General features: G+C 54.3%; 1 protein-coding gene across 1 annotated transcript in view; it reads right to left on the bottom strand.

Annotated features, from left to right (window-relative positions):
• Window positions 1-2,718: 2,718 nt before the first annotated feature.
• The window catches only part of OPRD1 (opioid receptor delta 1), a 30,007-nt gene continuing 16,897 nt past the window's right edge, over window positions 2,719-15,828 (bottom strand). Inside the window, exons 2-3 of the mRNA XM_004591661.2 lie at window positions 6,132-6,481; window positions 2,719-3,583 (exon numbers count right to left, since the gene is read on the bottom strand). Coding sequence (XP_004591718.2) covers window positions 3,042-3,583; window positions 6,132-6,481 — 892 coding nt within the window. The 3' untranslated portion in view covers window positions 2,719-3,041. The remainder of the gene's footprint in view (window positions 3,584-6,131; window positions 6,482-15,828) is intronic.

Raw genomic sequence — 15,828 nt, 5'->3', positions numbered from 1 at the left:
AGGAGCCCCAAAGCCTCTTTCGGGTCTCCCATTGCGGGTGCAGGGTCCCAAGGCTTTTGGCCGTCCCTGACTGCTTTCCCAGGCCACAAGCAGGGAGCTGGATGGGAGGCAGGGCCGAGGGGATTAAAATCGGCATCAATATGGGATCCCAGCACGTGCAAGGCGAGGACTTTAGCCACTAGGCTACCATGCTGGGTCCCTGACTCCAGTCTTCAGCACTGCTTCCATCATGCCAGGAAGAGCTATGTGCCTGTGGGACATTTTGAAGCTAGAGGTAGAAACCTCCCTCCCACCTCCTGGAGAGAGAGAGAAAGATATGGAAATTGGGGGGAAGCCGACTGCTCTGCACTTCTGAAAACCATGTAATGATCTAGAATTACGTTGTCATTTTGGAGCTTTCAGATGCATCATGTAAGGTACATTTTGAAATGTGAAAGTTTGGAGAACTCCAAGAGGAACAAAAGTTCATGGAAAATTGCCCCCTTTCCTTCAGACTTTTCCATTTTATATTTCTAATATTTTTGTGCCGGGATCCCAGTGACCAAGGCCTTTCTACTGGAGTAATGCCCAGAATTAACCAGAAATGTGGACTGAGTGGTTGTGCAGGGACTCCTGCCATCTGTAGGCTCCGTGACCCAGGGACAAATGGCCTGACCTCCGTGAGTCTCCCCTTTCTGGTAGGACATTGGGAAGCCACTCCTGTGCTGTGGATCTGCTGGGATGAAGGCTGCCAGGTGCCCAGGAGCGGGGCTCAGGTAAGCCGCTGGCTCCACCTGCACCCCTGCTCTGCTCCGCTCACCAAACACTCACACACGCCCCATCCGCTGCACACCACTCTCTTCTTGAGGGTTAACTCCCAAGCCTCCTCCAAGGCCCCGGCTTTGTTCCACCTGCTACAGAATCACATTTCTCCACCCATGTCTATGTGATCACTGGAAAAGCCTTTTCCCATGACACGCCTTTGGCTCCCTGTCACGGCACCAGCACCTCAGAGGCAGTTAGCTGTAATCTGTCCCTGAGTCGGCCCATGTCTGACCCATCTCCGCATCCTCGTACCTGGCGTTTGCCACCTGGCAGGAACTCAGCTTCAACACAAGTTGGCATTCCCTCAAACGCACGTGCTCTGGTCCCAGCCCCTGCTGTGTGGACACGGTGACACAGAATGGGGAGCAAGCTGCCAGCTCCACTCCAGCCCTGGGACAGGTCAGTGAGCGGGCTTGTGACAGCCCTGTCGCCTCCTTCAGAAGTTTCCCCTACTTCCTCCAAAGTCCCTTTTCTTGCAACTGCCCAGAGCTTCAGCAGCAGGAGTCCCAGGTAGGTGGGTGCCCCTGCTTTGCCAGAACTCTCTCATGGTCACAAGGTCCCTCTTGGTCACACTGGCTAGATGTGGGCACTGGCCACTGCTCCAGGCCTCCGGGAGCTGCGTCCTGCAGGCCTGAGACCCCTGGGGTTGTTGCCCGGAGCAGGGGGCTGTGCCTGCCCCACCAAGGGCATCCTTTCCCCAAATATAGCCTAATCCCCACCCTCCCAAGCCAGTTCCCCCAGAGTGACAGCCTCCCAGCTTTTGTTCCCAAGAAATGGCTGTCACAGGGAAGAGAGGTATATTGTTTCTTTCTTTTTTTGTTTGAGACAAAGACGTCAATTCCTTTCCATGTGTCCCAAAAAGGGAAGAAATTAAATTTGTTTTTACAAGGATGTCAGCACACTGCTTCCTTGGGGAGTGAGGCAGTGTCTGGGAGGGGAGGAGGGGGGCAGAGGGGATGGGGCAGAGTGGGGGGGTCAGAGGGCTAGGGTAGACTATGAAACTGGGGAAGCAGAGATCAGAGAGGGCTTGAATAAACGCTGACCCCACCAGGACCCCTATGCCTGGCTCTGGGTGACCACTGTCCTCGCAGTTTGAAGCGGGCAGCTGGGCTGGGCAGGGCGGGGAGGGGGCCAGGCTGGCTCTGCAGTTCTCAAAGCCCCCTCCCCACTTCCATCACAGTCAGCCTTCTGTACTCCTTCCCAGGGTAGTTCCAGTTCCTTGGAGACACAGGGGGTGCAGCCAGACCCAGGAAGGGGACGAAGAGAAGGAAGGGAGCTGCCTCAGTTTCTCATCAGGGCCCCAAAACTAAGCAGCCTGGGACACTGGCGATTCTGACATGTGTCTCCCTTCCTGGGTGCCATTGCCCACCCACGGGGCTCTCCCCAGGTGGTCCTGTGTTTTCCAGCATCTGGGCCCCAGAAACCAGGGCCCTGGGGACCCTCAGGCAGCCACCAGCTGGCTGAAGAAGCTGCCCTCACAGTGGAAGCTGGCCATTCCGTCGTACCCCTCCCACCCGCCAACACTTGGTGCAGAGGCCCCAGGTCTGCGTTGTTAGGGGACCCCCTTGATTTAGGTCCAGGTTAGAACTGGGATCTAAGAACCCTACTCCAACTACAAGCCTGTCCCACTGCCCTAGCCTGGAGGGACTGACCCTGTTCAGCTGTCTTGGCTCCCTACCTGCAGGTGTGAGGTGGCCCTGTCTGTTCAAAGGGACAGACACCCATCCAGGAGAGAAAGGGGTGATTCGTTCTCCCGTATCCTCTTGGGCACACGGATATCAAAGTTGGGCCTAGACCCAGAAGGCTCAGGCCCTGGCTGGAACTGGGGGCTGGGTCTCCCCCCAAGGCAGCAAAGCTGAGGCCGTATCTGTATGCATGGCCCCAATCTCGCCACCAACGCCTAAGCGCAGCCACCCTGACTGTTCTGTCCTGTTCACCCCCTCTCCCTACCAATCTTTTATCCAAATTCGTCAGGCCCAAGTTCGCAGCTCCATCAAGCCACCGCCCTCGAGACCACACCCCACGTCCCCTAAGCCCCGCTCCAGACTGGAGCTCGAGGCAGTCCAGCTCTGGAGGCACGGCTCCAGTGGAGAGGTCCTTTTGGGGAGGGGGATCCCGGCTCCAGAGTCCCGCCTTCACTCACCCCAAAGTCTCCATCAGCTCAGAGCCCCTCGCCCGCAACCCCTCCATCCCCACCCCTCGCCTCCCGACACCTGCCGGGCCTCGGGGCAGTGGGCTCAGGCGGCGGCGCCCCCACCGGGGCCTTCGGATGGGGTGCAGGCTGAGACGCGCTCGCGGGCGGTGGCTTCGCGCGCGCGGCTGAAGGTGCCGGGCTCCTGGCGGCCGCAGGGTGCACGGCAGAGCTGGCGGAAGCAGCGCTTGAAGTTCTCGTCTAGGAAGGCGTAGAGCACCGGGTTGAGGCTGCTGTTGGCGTAGCCGAGTGCGATGCACAGGTGCAGCGCGGCCACCACGAACGGGTCGCGCCTGTCAATGTCCACCAGCGTCCAGACGATGACGAAGATGTGGATGGGCGCCCAGCACACCACGAAGGCTCCCACCACCACCAGCACCATGCGTGTGATGCGCCGCAGCCCGCGGTCCTTCTCCTTGGAGCCCGAGAGCAGGCGCACGCTGCGCAGCCGCAGCAGCATGAGGCCGTAGCACACCGTGATGATGAGGATGGGCAGGACGAAGGCGAAGAGGAACACGCAGATCTTGGTCACCGTGTCCCAGTACCAGCTGGGGCTGGGGAACTGCAGCATACACACCACTGCCCCGTCTGGGCCAGGAAACAAGAGAAAACGGAGCCGGGATGAGGGGGTTGGGAACCCAGGTTTCCTGCCTGCCTGCTTCCAGCCCTGGGTGAACCCCTACTCATCCTTGAAGCCCCAGCTGCCCTGACCCTCTTTTCTGTGTCCCCTCACCCGCCATCTAGGAGCCTCTAGGTCCAGGGGTGACAGGGATGAAAGTTTAGCCCCGCTCACCACCTGTCAGTTGTCTGGATAGCTCAGAGCACACACCCCGCCCCCCCGCGTCACTAGCTCCAGCGTGTACATAGGCTAGGAAGGACCCAGAGAGCAGGTGCTGAGGGAAGGGGCAGTGAGTCAGCTTAGGACACCCCCCAGCAGTACCCCATTGGAATTCCAGCTTCTCCACTTCCCAGTGCACTTCCTGCCAGTGCCCATCCTGAGAGGCAGCAGGGGCTGTCTCAAGCACTTGAGGCCTTGTCGCCCAGGTGGGAGAGACCAGGACTGAGTTCTGGGCTCCTGACCCAGCCCTGGCTGTTGTGGGCAAATGAGGAATGAAACAGCAGATGGGAGATCTCAGGTCTCAGACCCTACTAACTGTGTGGAATGCCCTTGGAGCTCCTGGAGGACAGCAGGTGTTACCATGCATGTTGTGAAGCCCCCTCCACCGGCCAGACTTGCCCGGGATGGGGTGAGAGGTGAGCTGACTACTGCCACGTGGGGGCTTAGCCTACAGGAGCACCTCGGGGAATGCTGGGGAAATCCAACCCAGGCCTGAAGATGGCCCAGATGGGGGCTCTCCCCAAATGCGAGCAAGTGGAGGATCCACTCAGGACATGAGGCTGGGAGTTACCAGAAGTTGCGTGGGATGCCACAGAACAGCTTGCTCCACAGGGCATCCTCCTGGCAGGACCCCAGGGGGATAGCCGAATCCAAGCCCTTCATTGTAGCAATGGTAAAAGCAGACCCCAGAAGGAGGGGCACTTGTTTCCAGTCAGGCAGCCAGTGGCCACAGGGGGCACACGTGTGGGTGTGTGCGGGCTATGGAGGCCCATCTGCTCTAGTAAGGCAGCAGTTAATGACCTGTGAACAGAAGACTGACAGAGAGCAATGGGCCGTGCTGCCAGCTCAAGGCTAGTGGCTTAAGGGGTGTTGACAGGCACCAGGGCTGCGCCCTCATGAGAGTCAAGGGCAATCAGGAAGCCTCCCCTAAGGGCTGCCCTCGCCTTCCATCCACAACACCCACCCCCTGCATACCTGCATCCAAGGGGCCGGATCCAGGATTCCAGGCCAATGTACATCAACTACCTGGCTGAAAGACCCACAGGAGACCACCGGGCCCTTCCAATTCCCAATTTGTTAGCAACAGCTGGAGGCAGGGGTCCTGGCCCTGTCTGTCTCACAGGCTGAACCACTTGATGGCCTTGGCAATGAGCTTGACCTTGCTGGAGGTGTCTTGCACTCATGACCTCATTTAACCTTCTTCACACCCTGTGGCACAGTGCGGCTCAGGAGGCTGGTCAGTTATTGGAGCCAGGGGCACCCTTATAGACCACACTTCCCACTTGACCTCATCAGCATGGGGCCACAGGAAGGGGCAGGCCCGACTCTTCAGAAGGAGTCATGGACCCTCCCCACCCCGCCCTCTGCATACTCCTCGGCCCTCGGCCCTTGAGGCGCCAACAGAAGATTCCGAAACCTTTAGAGGAAGCCTGGGGCAGTGGAAGACCCTGCTCCTCCAATACTGGACTGGGATGCCGGGAAAAACAAACTGCTCCAGGGCTGAGCCCTTGAGCAGGGAGCCTGTTGGGACAGCTGCTGTTCGGTAGACCGTGAGCATTCCCTCCATGCCTTTCTCTAGGTATGACTTTGATCATCTGGCATGATGGTTTCCTTAACTTTTTGCAAGATGTATTTATTTATTTGAAAGCAAGAGTGACAGTGGAGGGGGGGATGGGAGAATCTTCCATCTGCTAGTTTACTTTTCAAACAGCCACAACAATCAGGGCTGGGCCAGGCCAAAATCAGGAGCCAGTTCCATCTGGGGCTCCCACAAGGCTGGCAGGGGTCCAAGGGCTTGGGCCATCATCTGCCGCTTTCCTGAGTGCATTAACAGCGGGCTGGATCAGATGTGGAGCGGTCAAGATTCAAACTGGCACCCTGATAGAGAATGCTGGTGTCACAAGCAGTGACTTAACCCATGGAGCCACCACACCAGCTTCTGGGGCAATAGAAATCAGGCTGAAAGGGCGGTTGCCATGGAACTGCATATCTCATGGCCTCCACTGGTCAGTGTCACTAACCCTCCTGGCCATACCTCCATCTCCTCACATTTCTGGCCTCACAGACCAGCCATTCCCAATCCCATTCATTAATTCCCCATGGCCACTCACCATTCATTCATCCTCACAGTCCTTAGCCGTTCACCTCTGGCTAACCATCTGCATCCTACTGGCTGACTTCCCACTCTGCCACTGATCAGCACCACACTTTCAGCACTCCGATCTGGCCCCGCAGACCCCAGCAGGTGCATGGGCAGCCTCCTGGGGTCAGTGTCTGTGCCACAGTTCCCACACTTACCCCGAGGACGGGTCACAGCCATGACCATGATGGGCACGCCCACACCGGAGGCCAGCACCCAGATGCAAATGTTGATCAGCTTGGCCTTGGCAGGTGTGCGGAAGTCCAGGGCCTTGACGGGGTGACAGACAGCGATGTAGCGGTCCACGCTCATCATGGTGAGGGTGAAGATGCTGGTGAACATGTTGTAGTAGTCAATGGAGAGCACGGCCTTGCAGAGCAGCTCGCCGAAGGGCCAAGTCTCCATCAGGTACTTGGCACTCTGGAAAGGCAGCGTGCTGGTGGCCAGCGCGTCGGCCAGGGCCAGGTTGAAGATGTAGATGTTGGTGGCTGTCTTCATCTTTGTGTACCTTAGAGGGAAGTGCATTGGTAATCGAGCTTATATGTTAGAGAATTCCGCTTCACCTAAAATTTAAGGAAGTGAGATGGAGCTCAAGGTCACGCAGAAGGTCAAGAGCAGAGGAAACTAGAACAAGGGTTCAACGTCACGGCTTCCCTGTATGAAATTGGTATTGTAGGGTTCTTCTGGCTGTGGATGACTTTGGCAGAAGGTATTTTAGGGAAAAGTCTTGCCTTCTGAGAGGCACTAATCAAACCCAATACCCCTGGCCCAGCTTCTTGCAATACCTGTAAAAATACAATGAGAGGACACAGCGTGTAGCCATGGGTCCATGCACAGTAAGCACCCAGGGCCGGCTAACTGCACTTTTCCTCATACTTGAAGAACAAGGCTGGGGGCTGGGCCCTCTGATTTCTCCCAGGACCTAGTCTAGGGGCATCTGCTTGGCTAGCTCTGAGGAGGAGATGCCGCCCTACACGCTGGCTGGGGAGACCAGGGCCCTCTCCAGACCTCCCCATTCTCCTGCAGCTGGACTCACATGTTGCGACCCACAACAGTATAGGGGGAGCAGGTGACAGCATCACACATCCTTAGGAGAGGTACCCAGATACCTGCAGCCAACCACCCCCACACCTCTCTGACTTCTATGTTGTGCTCCCAGCTACCCACAATCTGGCCAGCTCTGCAAGCTTACTACAGTGAAGCCTGGAGAAGATGACGTAGCCGGAAGTAGACGGCCCCTGGGATACTCATCTGCCCAGAGCCAGTCTGCGTGAGCCAGGCACTCCTCCTTGCCTTTCCCAGCAGGGAGAGCCCTGAGGACTCCTTCAGAATAACTGGAAGAGCCTTTAAGAGACGCAATTCCTGGAGACACCCCCACACTTGACCTGCTAAATCTTGGCTTTTTGCGTTTAATTATTGATTTTCATTTGGCTTGAAAAGCAGAGAGGGACAGAGAAGTAGATGGGAGAGATCTTCTATCCACTGACTCACTCCCCCTCAATACCCACCACAGCCAGCAATGGGTCAGGCTGAAGCCAGGGGCCAGGAACTCTACCTGGCTTGCCCATGGAAGTGGCAGGGAACTGTGCTGGGGCTGTCACCTGCTGTCTCCTGGATTGCGTACTCACAGAGCAGCCAGGGTTCACCACCGGTCAGGCTCTGGGATCCCCAAAGCGGGGCCTTCCAGAAGCCTCTTACCCATCACATGGCACAGTCTGAGCCTGGGAATCTTCACCTCCCGCCCCAAGGGATCCTTACACCCTTAATACTGGGAATATCTCTGAGTAGCCCAAAGCCCATACTGGGGGAGAGAAGAGAAAATGAAAGCCAGAGAGCTGGTTCAATCACTCCAGGTCACACAGCAACAGTGGCAGAGCTAAAGGGAGAACTGACACCTTCTGCCTCCCAGGGGCTTCTCTCAGCTCTGCTCCGGGTGCCCCGGGCACCTAGGACAATGGCAGGACAACGGTGCCCCAGAGTGTAGAACGGCAGTGCAGAGGCGTCCTCTAAGGCCAGGCCTTCATGACGTCATAGACTTTTTTGGTTTAAAACATGAATGTCTTCATTATCCGCCAGGGCCTGAATTTGTTCCGGGGCGGGGCCGTGCAGAAGTTTCGCTCAGAGACAGCGGCCCCGCGGGCTAGGGAAGTGCCGGAGGTGTTAAGTGCAGGGTGGCGGTGCGGGTGCAGGATCGCAGCTGTGTGGGAGGCGGGCCCAGCCCCGCAGCTGCCTCGGCTAATTTCTCCGCTCTTACGCAGAACAATCAGAAGCTGTTCTTCGGCTGCTATTTTGATGTGTGAAGACTCCTCCTATCCCCGCTCCCGGGTAGAGAGGCTGCTGTAGCTGGGTCAGGCGGGGCCCAGGGAGCCCACTCCTCAGCTTCCCAGCCTCACAGCCGAGCCCTGTCCCAAGGGTCTCCTCCCTTCCCTAGGAGCGCTCAGCCCCGCCCTGTGCTCCCCAAGCTGGCTCTGGCGCTTCTGGAGTTTCAGCTCCCAGCTGGTGAGCACCACACCCTCCCTCAATCCCACCCTCACCCCGCTACCCCTCGCTTGCTCCCACCCCAAGGCCACACCCCCGCACCCCGTACTGGCCTCCTTGCTGTTACTTGGCCAAATCAAGCCCACTCCCACCGCAGGGCCTCTGTACCTGTTGACCTCTCGGCCTGGAAACTCCTTATCCCCTCACTCAAATGCCATCTCCTCAGAGGAGGACCACCTCCCTGTCATCTCAGGGCAAAGTCTGGAGTGGCTTCATTTCTCCGCCTGACCTGCCCTCTGCTTCTCCCTATCCCTTGGCCCTGGCCCGCGGAAGCTTCCTGAAAACTAAAGAAACATCCCATCCTCTGTTCTCTGCTGCATCACCAGGCAATGTGCACACAGCAGATGCATGTCACATGCATGTCATCCCCAAGGCACCTTGGTTGTCCCTGGGACCACTGCAGCAGCCTCCTGCCACTTCCCGGCTCCCCCACACACCCTGGTAAGTTAGGGCGTGTGCAGCCAAAAGCAGCCTTGCTCGAGGAAGCTGCTTCCTGCTGCCATGGGGCTGGATTCTATGGGGTGCCTCCCACCCCCATGGAGGCCCAGGTCTGGAAACACCTGTAGCTCCCCAAACATTCTGTCCAGTGTCTCCGGCCCCCGCCCCGAGAGACAACCATTGGGAAGAAGGGTTGGAGTCTTCCAAGCCACATCTATGGACATTGCTTCTTACAAAATGTTGTTTCTGTCAATACAATATAGCAGCAGAGTGCAAAACCATGTAGCATTTTTATTTTTAAGTTTATTTATTTGAAAGGCAGGGGAAAAGAGCAAGAGAGAGACCTTCTATCCACTGGTTAACTCCCTAAACTGTTACAATGGCTGGAGATGGTAGAGGCCAAAGCCAGGAGTTAGGATCTAGTGTGGTTCTCCCACATGGGTGGCAGGAGCCCAAGTACTTGGCCCGTCATCAGCTGCCTCCCAGGGAATGCATTAGGAGGTAAGACCGGAAGCAGAGTAGCCAGGCACTATCACACCGGATGCAGGTATCTCGAGCAACAGCTTAACTTGCTGTATCTTAACATGCACCGCCATGCAGCGCCTTAGTGAAAACAGTTACACCTCTGCCCACTCCTCCTCTTCTACCCTGCTCCCCAGAGGAAACCACTTTTATGTATTTAATATTTTATTGGCTTACTCCCCAAATAGTCACAATGGTTATGGCTAAGCCCGGACAAAGCCAAGAGCCCAGAGCTTCTTCCAGATCTCAAATGTGTGTAAGAGGCCTAGAAACTTGGGCCATCTTCTGCCGCTTAGCTAGGCCACTAGCATGGGAGCTGGATCAGAAGTGGAGCAGACAGGACTTGAACTAGTGCACATATGGAAAATCAGCACTGCAGGCGGTGGCCCTACCTGTGGTGCCACAATGTCATCCCTAGAGGCAACCACCTCTATTCATTAATTAGTTCCATAATTCTAACTAACGTTTAAGTGACTCTTCCTCACTTATCAGTTTTATTCAATATTTGTTGAAGTTAGCATTAAAGACATTTCTTTAACATTTTTACTTATTTGAAACATAAAGAACACCTCCACCCACTGGGCCACTTCTCAAATGCCTGTAACACTTGGGACTGGGCCAGGCTGGATCCAGGAGCTGGGAATGCAATCCCTGTCTCCCACTAGGTGTAGGTGCTCGAGCCCTTGAGCCATCACCGTCACTGTCGCCATCACCTCCCAAGGTCAGTCTTGGCAGGAAGCTGGAGTCCAGAGCTGGAGCTAGGATTTGAACTACAATACTCCAACATGGATGCAAAGATATTGACCACTATGCTAAACAGTTACCTCTGAAGTTTGCAAGTGGCTAAGCCAAAGCAGCAGCAGTAACAAACCCCAAGGCCCCAGTGGTTTAATATATTAAGGGTTATTTATTCTCACGAAGTTCTTCGTCTCCAGGAAAACCAGGTCCCATGAAGCAATTCCAGGTTGCTCCGCTTCCATTCTGCCATCTCAATGTGAGGCCTTCTTGGTCACTCAGCCCCCAGATTCTACAACATCTAGGACTGGTCCAGACTGAAGCCAGAATCCCAGAATCCCAGATAGGTCTCCTTCATGGGTGCAGGGGCCCAAGAACTTGGGTCATCACCCACTGCTTTCCCAGCTACATTAGCAGGGAACTGAATGGGAAGTGGGGCAGCTGGGACTTGAATTGGCACTTCAGTATGGCAGGCTAGTGTTGTAAATGATAGCTTAACCTACCTGCAGCACAACAACAACCCTGAACTTTATTCCTTAAAATTCTTGTTTTCAATAAAATGTATTTTTTATTGGAAAGTAAGATTTACAGAGAAAAAGATCTTCCATCTGCTGGTTCACTATTCAAGTGACCGCAATGGTCGGAGCTAAGCAATCTGAGGCCAGGAGCCAGGAGCTTCTTCCTGGTCTCCCGTGCAGGTAGATGGTCCTAAGGCTTTGGGCCATCCTCCACTGTCCTCCCAGGCCACAAGCAAGGAGCTGGGTGGGAGGTGGAGCAGCTGGGACACAAACCGGTGCCTATATAGGATCCTGATATATGCAAGGCGAGGACTTCAGCCACTAGGCTACTACACTGGGCTCTATTTCTCAAAATTCTTTACATATTTATTTGAAAGTCAGAGTGACAGAAGGAAAAAGAGAAAGAAGGAGAGACCACAGATCTTTCATCTATTGGTTCACTTCCTGGCTGTCTGCAGTAACTGGGACTGGGCCAGGCTGATGCCAACAGCCAGGAGCTCCATCTGGGTTCCCTGTGTGAATGGCAGAAACCCAAGGACAACCAGGGTCCACGAAGTAGTCTTGTGCTCACGTGTGCCCAGAGGCAGAAAGAACCTGCTGCTCATGACCACCAGCAATGTCCCTCAATTCTTGCTCCCCTCAGGCTGCCCAGCCCAGCTGCACACCGCTCCTCCTCCTCCTCCATCAGAGCACCTGCTCCCCGGCTGCACATCATCCTCACATTGAGCAGGAATGGACTTCTCTGGTCACTTCCTGAGAAGGGCATAGGGAAGGTGTCATGTGTACCACTTTCGCCTGCCTGAAAATCTCCCTCGTTTTCAGCCTCGTTTCTGATCGCTTTGACTGCATATGAACTAGCAGCTTGGAAACTGCTCTTGGTCAGAAGGTTGACAGGTTCAGGTGGGCATTTGGTAGATGTTCATATTGCATCCCAGAGCGCCTGAGTGTGAGTCTCAGCTCCGCTTGGATCCCAGTTCCCTGCTAACGCACCCTGGGCAGCAGCATGTAATGGCTCAGGAACCTGGTTTCCTACCATCCACGGAGCAGATTCGGTTTTGTTTGTTTTTTTTTTGTCTTTTTTTAATTGCATTTCATTTTTTTAAAATTAATTACATTGCATTATGTGATACATTTTTTATGCACTGGGATTCCCCCCACTCCTCCTCACACCCTCCCCACACCCTCCCCCCATGGCGGATTGCTCCACCTTATTGCATTTCCATAGTTCAAATTCAGTTGACATTCTTTCACTGGAGGTATTTACTAAGCATACAGTCCAGCATCTTATTGTCCTGGAAAGTTCAATGGTTTCTTGGTGAGACCATCTCTGGTCTGAAGGTAGAGCCGGCTGAGTATCATCCCAATCAATTAAAAGCCCCAACATAATATTTCCAACCATTTACAACATTGTGGCATTAATTGACATGGTATTGATTAACCAATATGTTACTAGGAAAATGCAGGTTCTCAACCACAACCTGTGACTTCTTCATAGACATTTCAATTTTGGTTTATATTCAACTGTGTTCTATACACCTTAAAATGGCTTAGATTGCTATTCAGCTGTCTCATGCCTATTTTAATTTTAGTATTTAGCAGTTTATAGCATTGAAGCATGTTTTCGCTGAACCTGGCTGTTTTTCGGGTGGTCTAACTCTATAATTCTGACAGGATATATGTCAACAGTTTAGGTGAGCATGTGTAGGAGGGATGTGCAGAGAAATCTTCCATACCCCAGTGAGGAGTAACTAATCTTTGTGTCCCACCCAGTGAGGTATAAGTGCATCCCCACTGACTGTTTCCTGTCTGTTTCTAAGCTTTCCTTATTGTTCTGTCTATCTATTCTAGTTTTGTTTGTTTGTTTGTTTTGAGGGGTTTCTGGAACGATCCTGATGGTTATTACAAGAGGGGGTGGGGAACCAAAGTTGGAAGCAGGCAAGGACCAGAGAAAGCTCCTCTCCCTAGTCCCGAAGGAAGTTCACTGTTCTGTTTCTGCGGACCGCTCAGGGATCCTGGTTGTTGTTCCGATGACCTTGGATCCTGCAAGGCAGGATTTGGGCTTCTTCCATCCCATGTGGTAGATCCAAATGGAGGTGGGTGACCTCAGAGTTCTTGGTCTCCGAAGGCACTCCATTTCCCCGTGGTCTCCTTGGCAGTAGGGATGTGGTCCTCGGTGCTCGTACTGATAGACCTTGGTGAGGATCTAGGCGTCTTCAGGGTTGGGATAAAAGCCTCCTCCTGTCCGCCCCACGGAGCAGATTTGGATTGAGATCCAGATTCCGGATTTCAACCCAGCCCAGCCCCAACCACTGTGGGTAACTGAAGAGAGCAGCAGTGAATGGGAGCTCTCTACTTCTGTGTCTTTCAAACAAAATGAAAATAAGTAAGTACTGAAACATCTGGAAGGCTTAGGTCAGTCCTCTCCCAGCTTCCGGCTGTGCCACTCGGGTGCGCGGACCATCTGGTCATGAGACCATGTACATGTTGTTGGCCCCGCAGCATCTCCTGGCGGTCTGGCATCTGGGGACCCTGAGTTCTTTTCCTTGGAATTGGGCCTCCCCAGCCTTTCCTGTCTTTCATATGAAATGTTCTCCCATCATTGATCTGCTGTCTGCTACCCCCTCCATGGGCCAGGCCACCAGACATGGGGCCTCCTGAATTGATCCTTGGAGTTTCTCACTATGTCTTTTGATTGCGCCCTCTGGGAAGTTTGCTTTTCATTACCCTTGATCCTTCAGTCGACATGTTTTCTAATTTTGACTGGTTTATTTTCCCAACGGCCTCTCTCTCTCCTCTCGGTTCCCTTTCATGCACAGTATTTATCCAGCGCTCACATGTACACAGTAACTCCCGGTGACTCAGAGGGTACTAAACATCCTGGTTTTGCCTTTTGCTATTTGTTGTTGTTGGCTGGCTTGCTTTGCCATCTCTCTTTTATCCTGGAGACTTGGTTCAAGTCTCTGAAGATGTGTGACTCCAGGTTAATGCGGGCATGAAGACCACGTGCTGAACAGACAGCTGTGGGTGCAGCGGGCATGAAGCCCCTGCTGCCAGCCACACCTCACTGTGGGACATCTCTGAGGTGATCTGGCTTTCCATAGGAACATCTGGCTGTTTGTAGAGGACACCCATTTCTGGCTGTCTGGTTCGGGCAGCAGAGCCGGAGGCTCCCATCTGCCACTCGATCTCTCACCACAAGCCCAGGTCCCTCCAGAGTCACTTCAAGAACAAAGCCCGCTCTTTTGCAGGGGGAAGGGCTGTCACCTAGCTGAGCAAGGGACAAGGGCAGCAGTCTCGGGACCCACTGTCCCCTCTGGCGACAGTCCACTGCTCCTGCTCCCAGCCCATACCGCACCCTCACGCAGCCTGGTATGCCCTTCCCTGTGGCTTCTCCCTGTCCAGATATGTGTTGCCAGCTCTCAGAGAGGAAAACCCAGGATACAAGTGGCGGAGCCCTGCAGCGAGGAAGCGGTTAAGTAGGGATTCCCTTGGTGGCCCAGTGCCAGCACCTGGTAACCACAGCACTCCACCAGCCCTTGGTACCTGTTACCGTCCCTCCCCCACCTCTCATGGGGGAAACGCCACAGGATGTGAACTTGAGATAAACTGGGGTCTCTGGCTCAGCCAACAGGGATGACCCGAGCTCCTGGTCTGTGCCAGGCCCTGAGGGAGGGATCCCAGTGCTGGTGACTAAGGCATGAAACCGGCTCCCTGCGATGAGCCACAAGGGAGCTGTGGGACATAGTTGCAGGGAGGACATGGGGGATGAGCAGGGGGACTATGTGCTTGCTTCATAAGGGGCTCCAGAGGAACAGGAAACCCCAGGGGAGCACATGGCAAGGGGGCAGCCACCTGCAAGCCGGCAAGAAACTGGCCCCATTAGCATGCCTGAGCTGGGTCTTCCAGCCCCCTGAAGGGTGAGAAAATAACAGTTCTGCTGTGTAGGTTCCTCACCCTGTCTCACTGTAGGTATTGGAACCAACCGAGACAGGTGACCCTGCAGCCTGATGGGTCAGAATGAGGACTCAGCCGTGTGAAGACAGAAGGAACAGCATAGACAAAGGCACTAGGGCAGGAAAGAGCCACAGAAATGTGGCAGAATGAGCCAAGGAGCAGTCAACATCAAGTGCCACAGAAGAACAGCAAGCCAGAAAGGCAGCCCAGGGAGAGGCAGCTGGGGCCAAGTCAGGTAGGGCCTGTGGGTCCCGGCGAGGAGTTTGGAGCTCATTTCAAGTGTGACAGGAAGCCATGGGTGATTTTAACAAGGGACTGATGTGGTCTGAGTTCTTAAACGATCATTCTGGGGCCACCGCTGTGGCTTAGTGGGTAAAGCTACTGTCTGTAGTGCTTGCATCCCATAGGGCCGCCAGTTTGTCCCCCAGCTGCTTCACTTCCCATCCAGCTCCCTGCTGACATGCCTTGGAAAATAACAGAGGATGGCCCAAGTACTTGAGCCCCTGCACCCATGTGGGAGATCTGGAAGAACCTCCTGCTTCCTGTCTTCTGATCCACCCAGCTCAGCCACTGGCCATTTGGGGAATGAACCAGTGGGTGGAAGAGCTCATTGTCTCTCCTCCTCTCTTCAACTCTGAATAAATCTTTTTTTTTTTAATATTTATTTATTTGTTATTGTAAAAGCAGATTTATAAAGAGAAGAGACAGAGAAAGATCTTCTCTCTGCTGGTTCACTCCCCAAGTGGCAGCAATGGCCAGAGCTGAACCGATCCGAAGCCAGGAGCCAGGAGCTTCTTCAGGGTCCCCACATGGGTACAAGGTCCCAAGGCTTTGAGCCATCCTTGACTGCTTTCCCAGGCGACAAGCAGGGAGCTGGATGGGAAGTGGAACAGCTGGGTCATGAACCAGAGCCCATATGGGATCCCTGCACATATAAGACTAGGTGGGACTTTAGCCACTAGGCTATCACACCAGGCCCAACTCTGAATAAATCTCTCTCTATATATGTATGTGTGTGTATATATATATAAAGTATTTCACACTGACTGCCATGTGGAGGCTGGATAATGAGCAAAGCAAGGGTAGAGAGAGGGGTGAGCTTTGTAGCACAACTAGGCAAGCCACTGCTTGCAACACCCACATCTCATAT

Source organism: Ochotona princeps, chromosome 2 (genome assembly GCF_030435755.1).
Source record: "Ochotona princeps isolate mOchPri1 chromosome 2, mOchPri1.hap1, whole genome shotgun sequence".
NCBI lineage: Eukaryota > Metazoa > Chordata > Mammalia > Lagomorpha > Ochotonidae > Ochotona > Ochotona princeps.
This window is presented reverse-complemented; position numbering and strand designations above follow the sequence as displayed.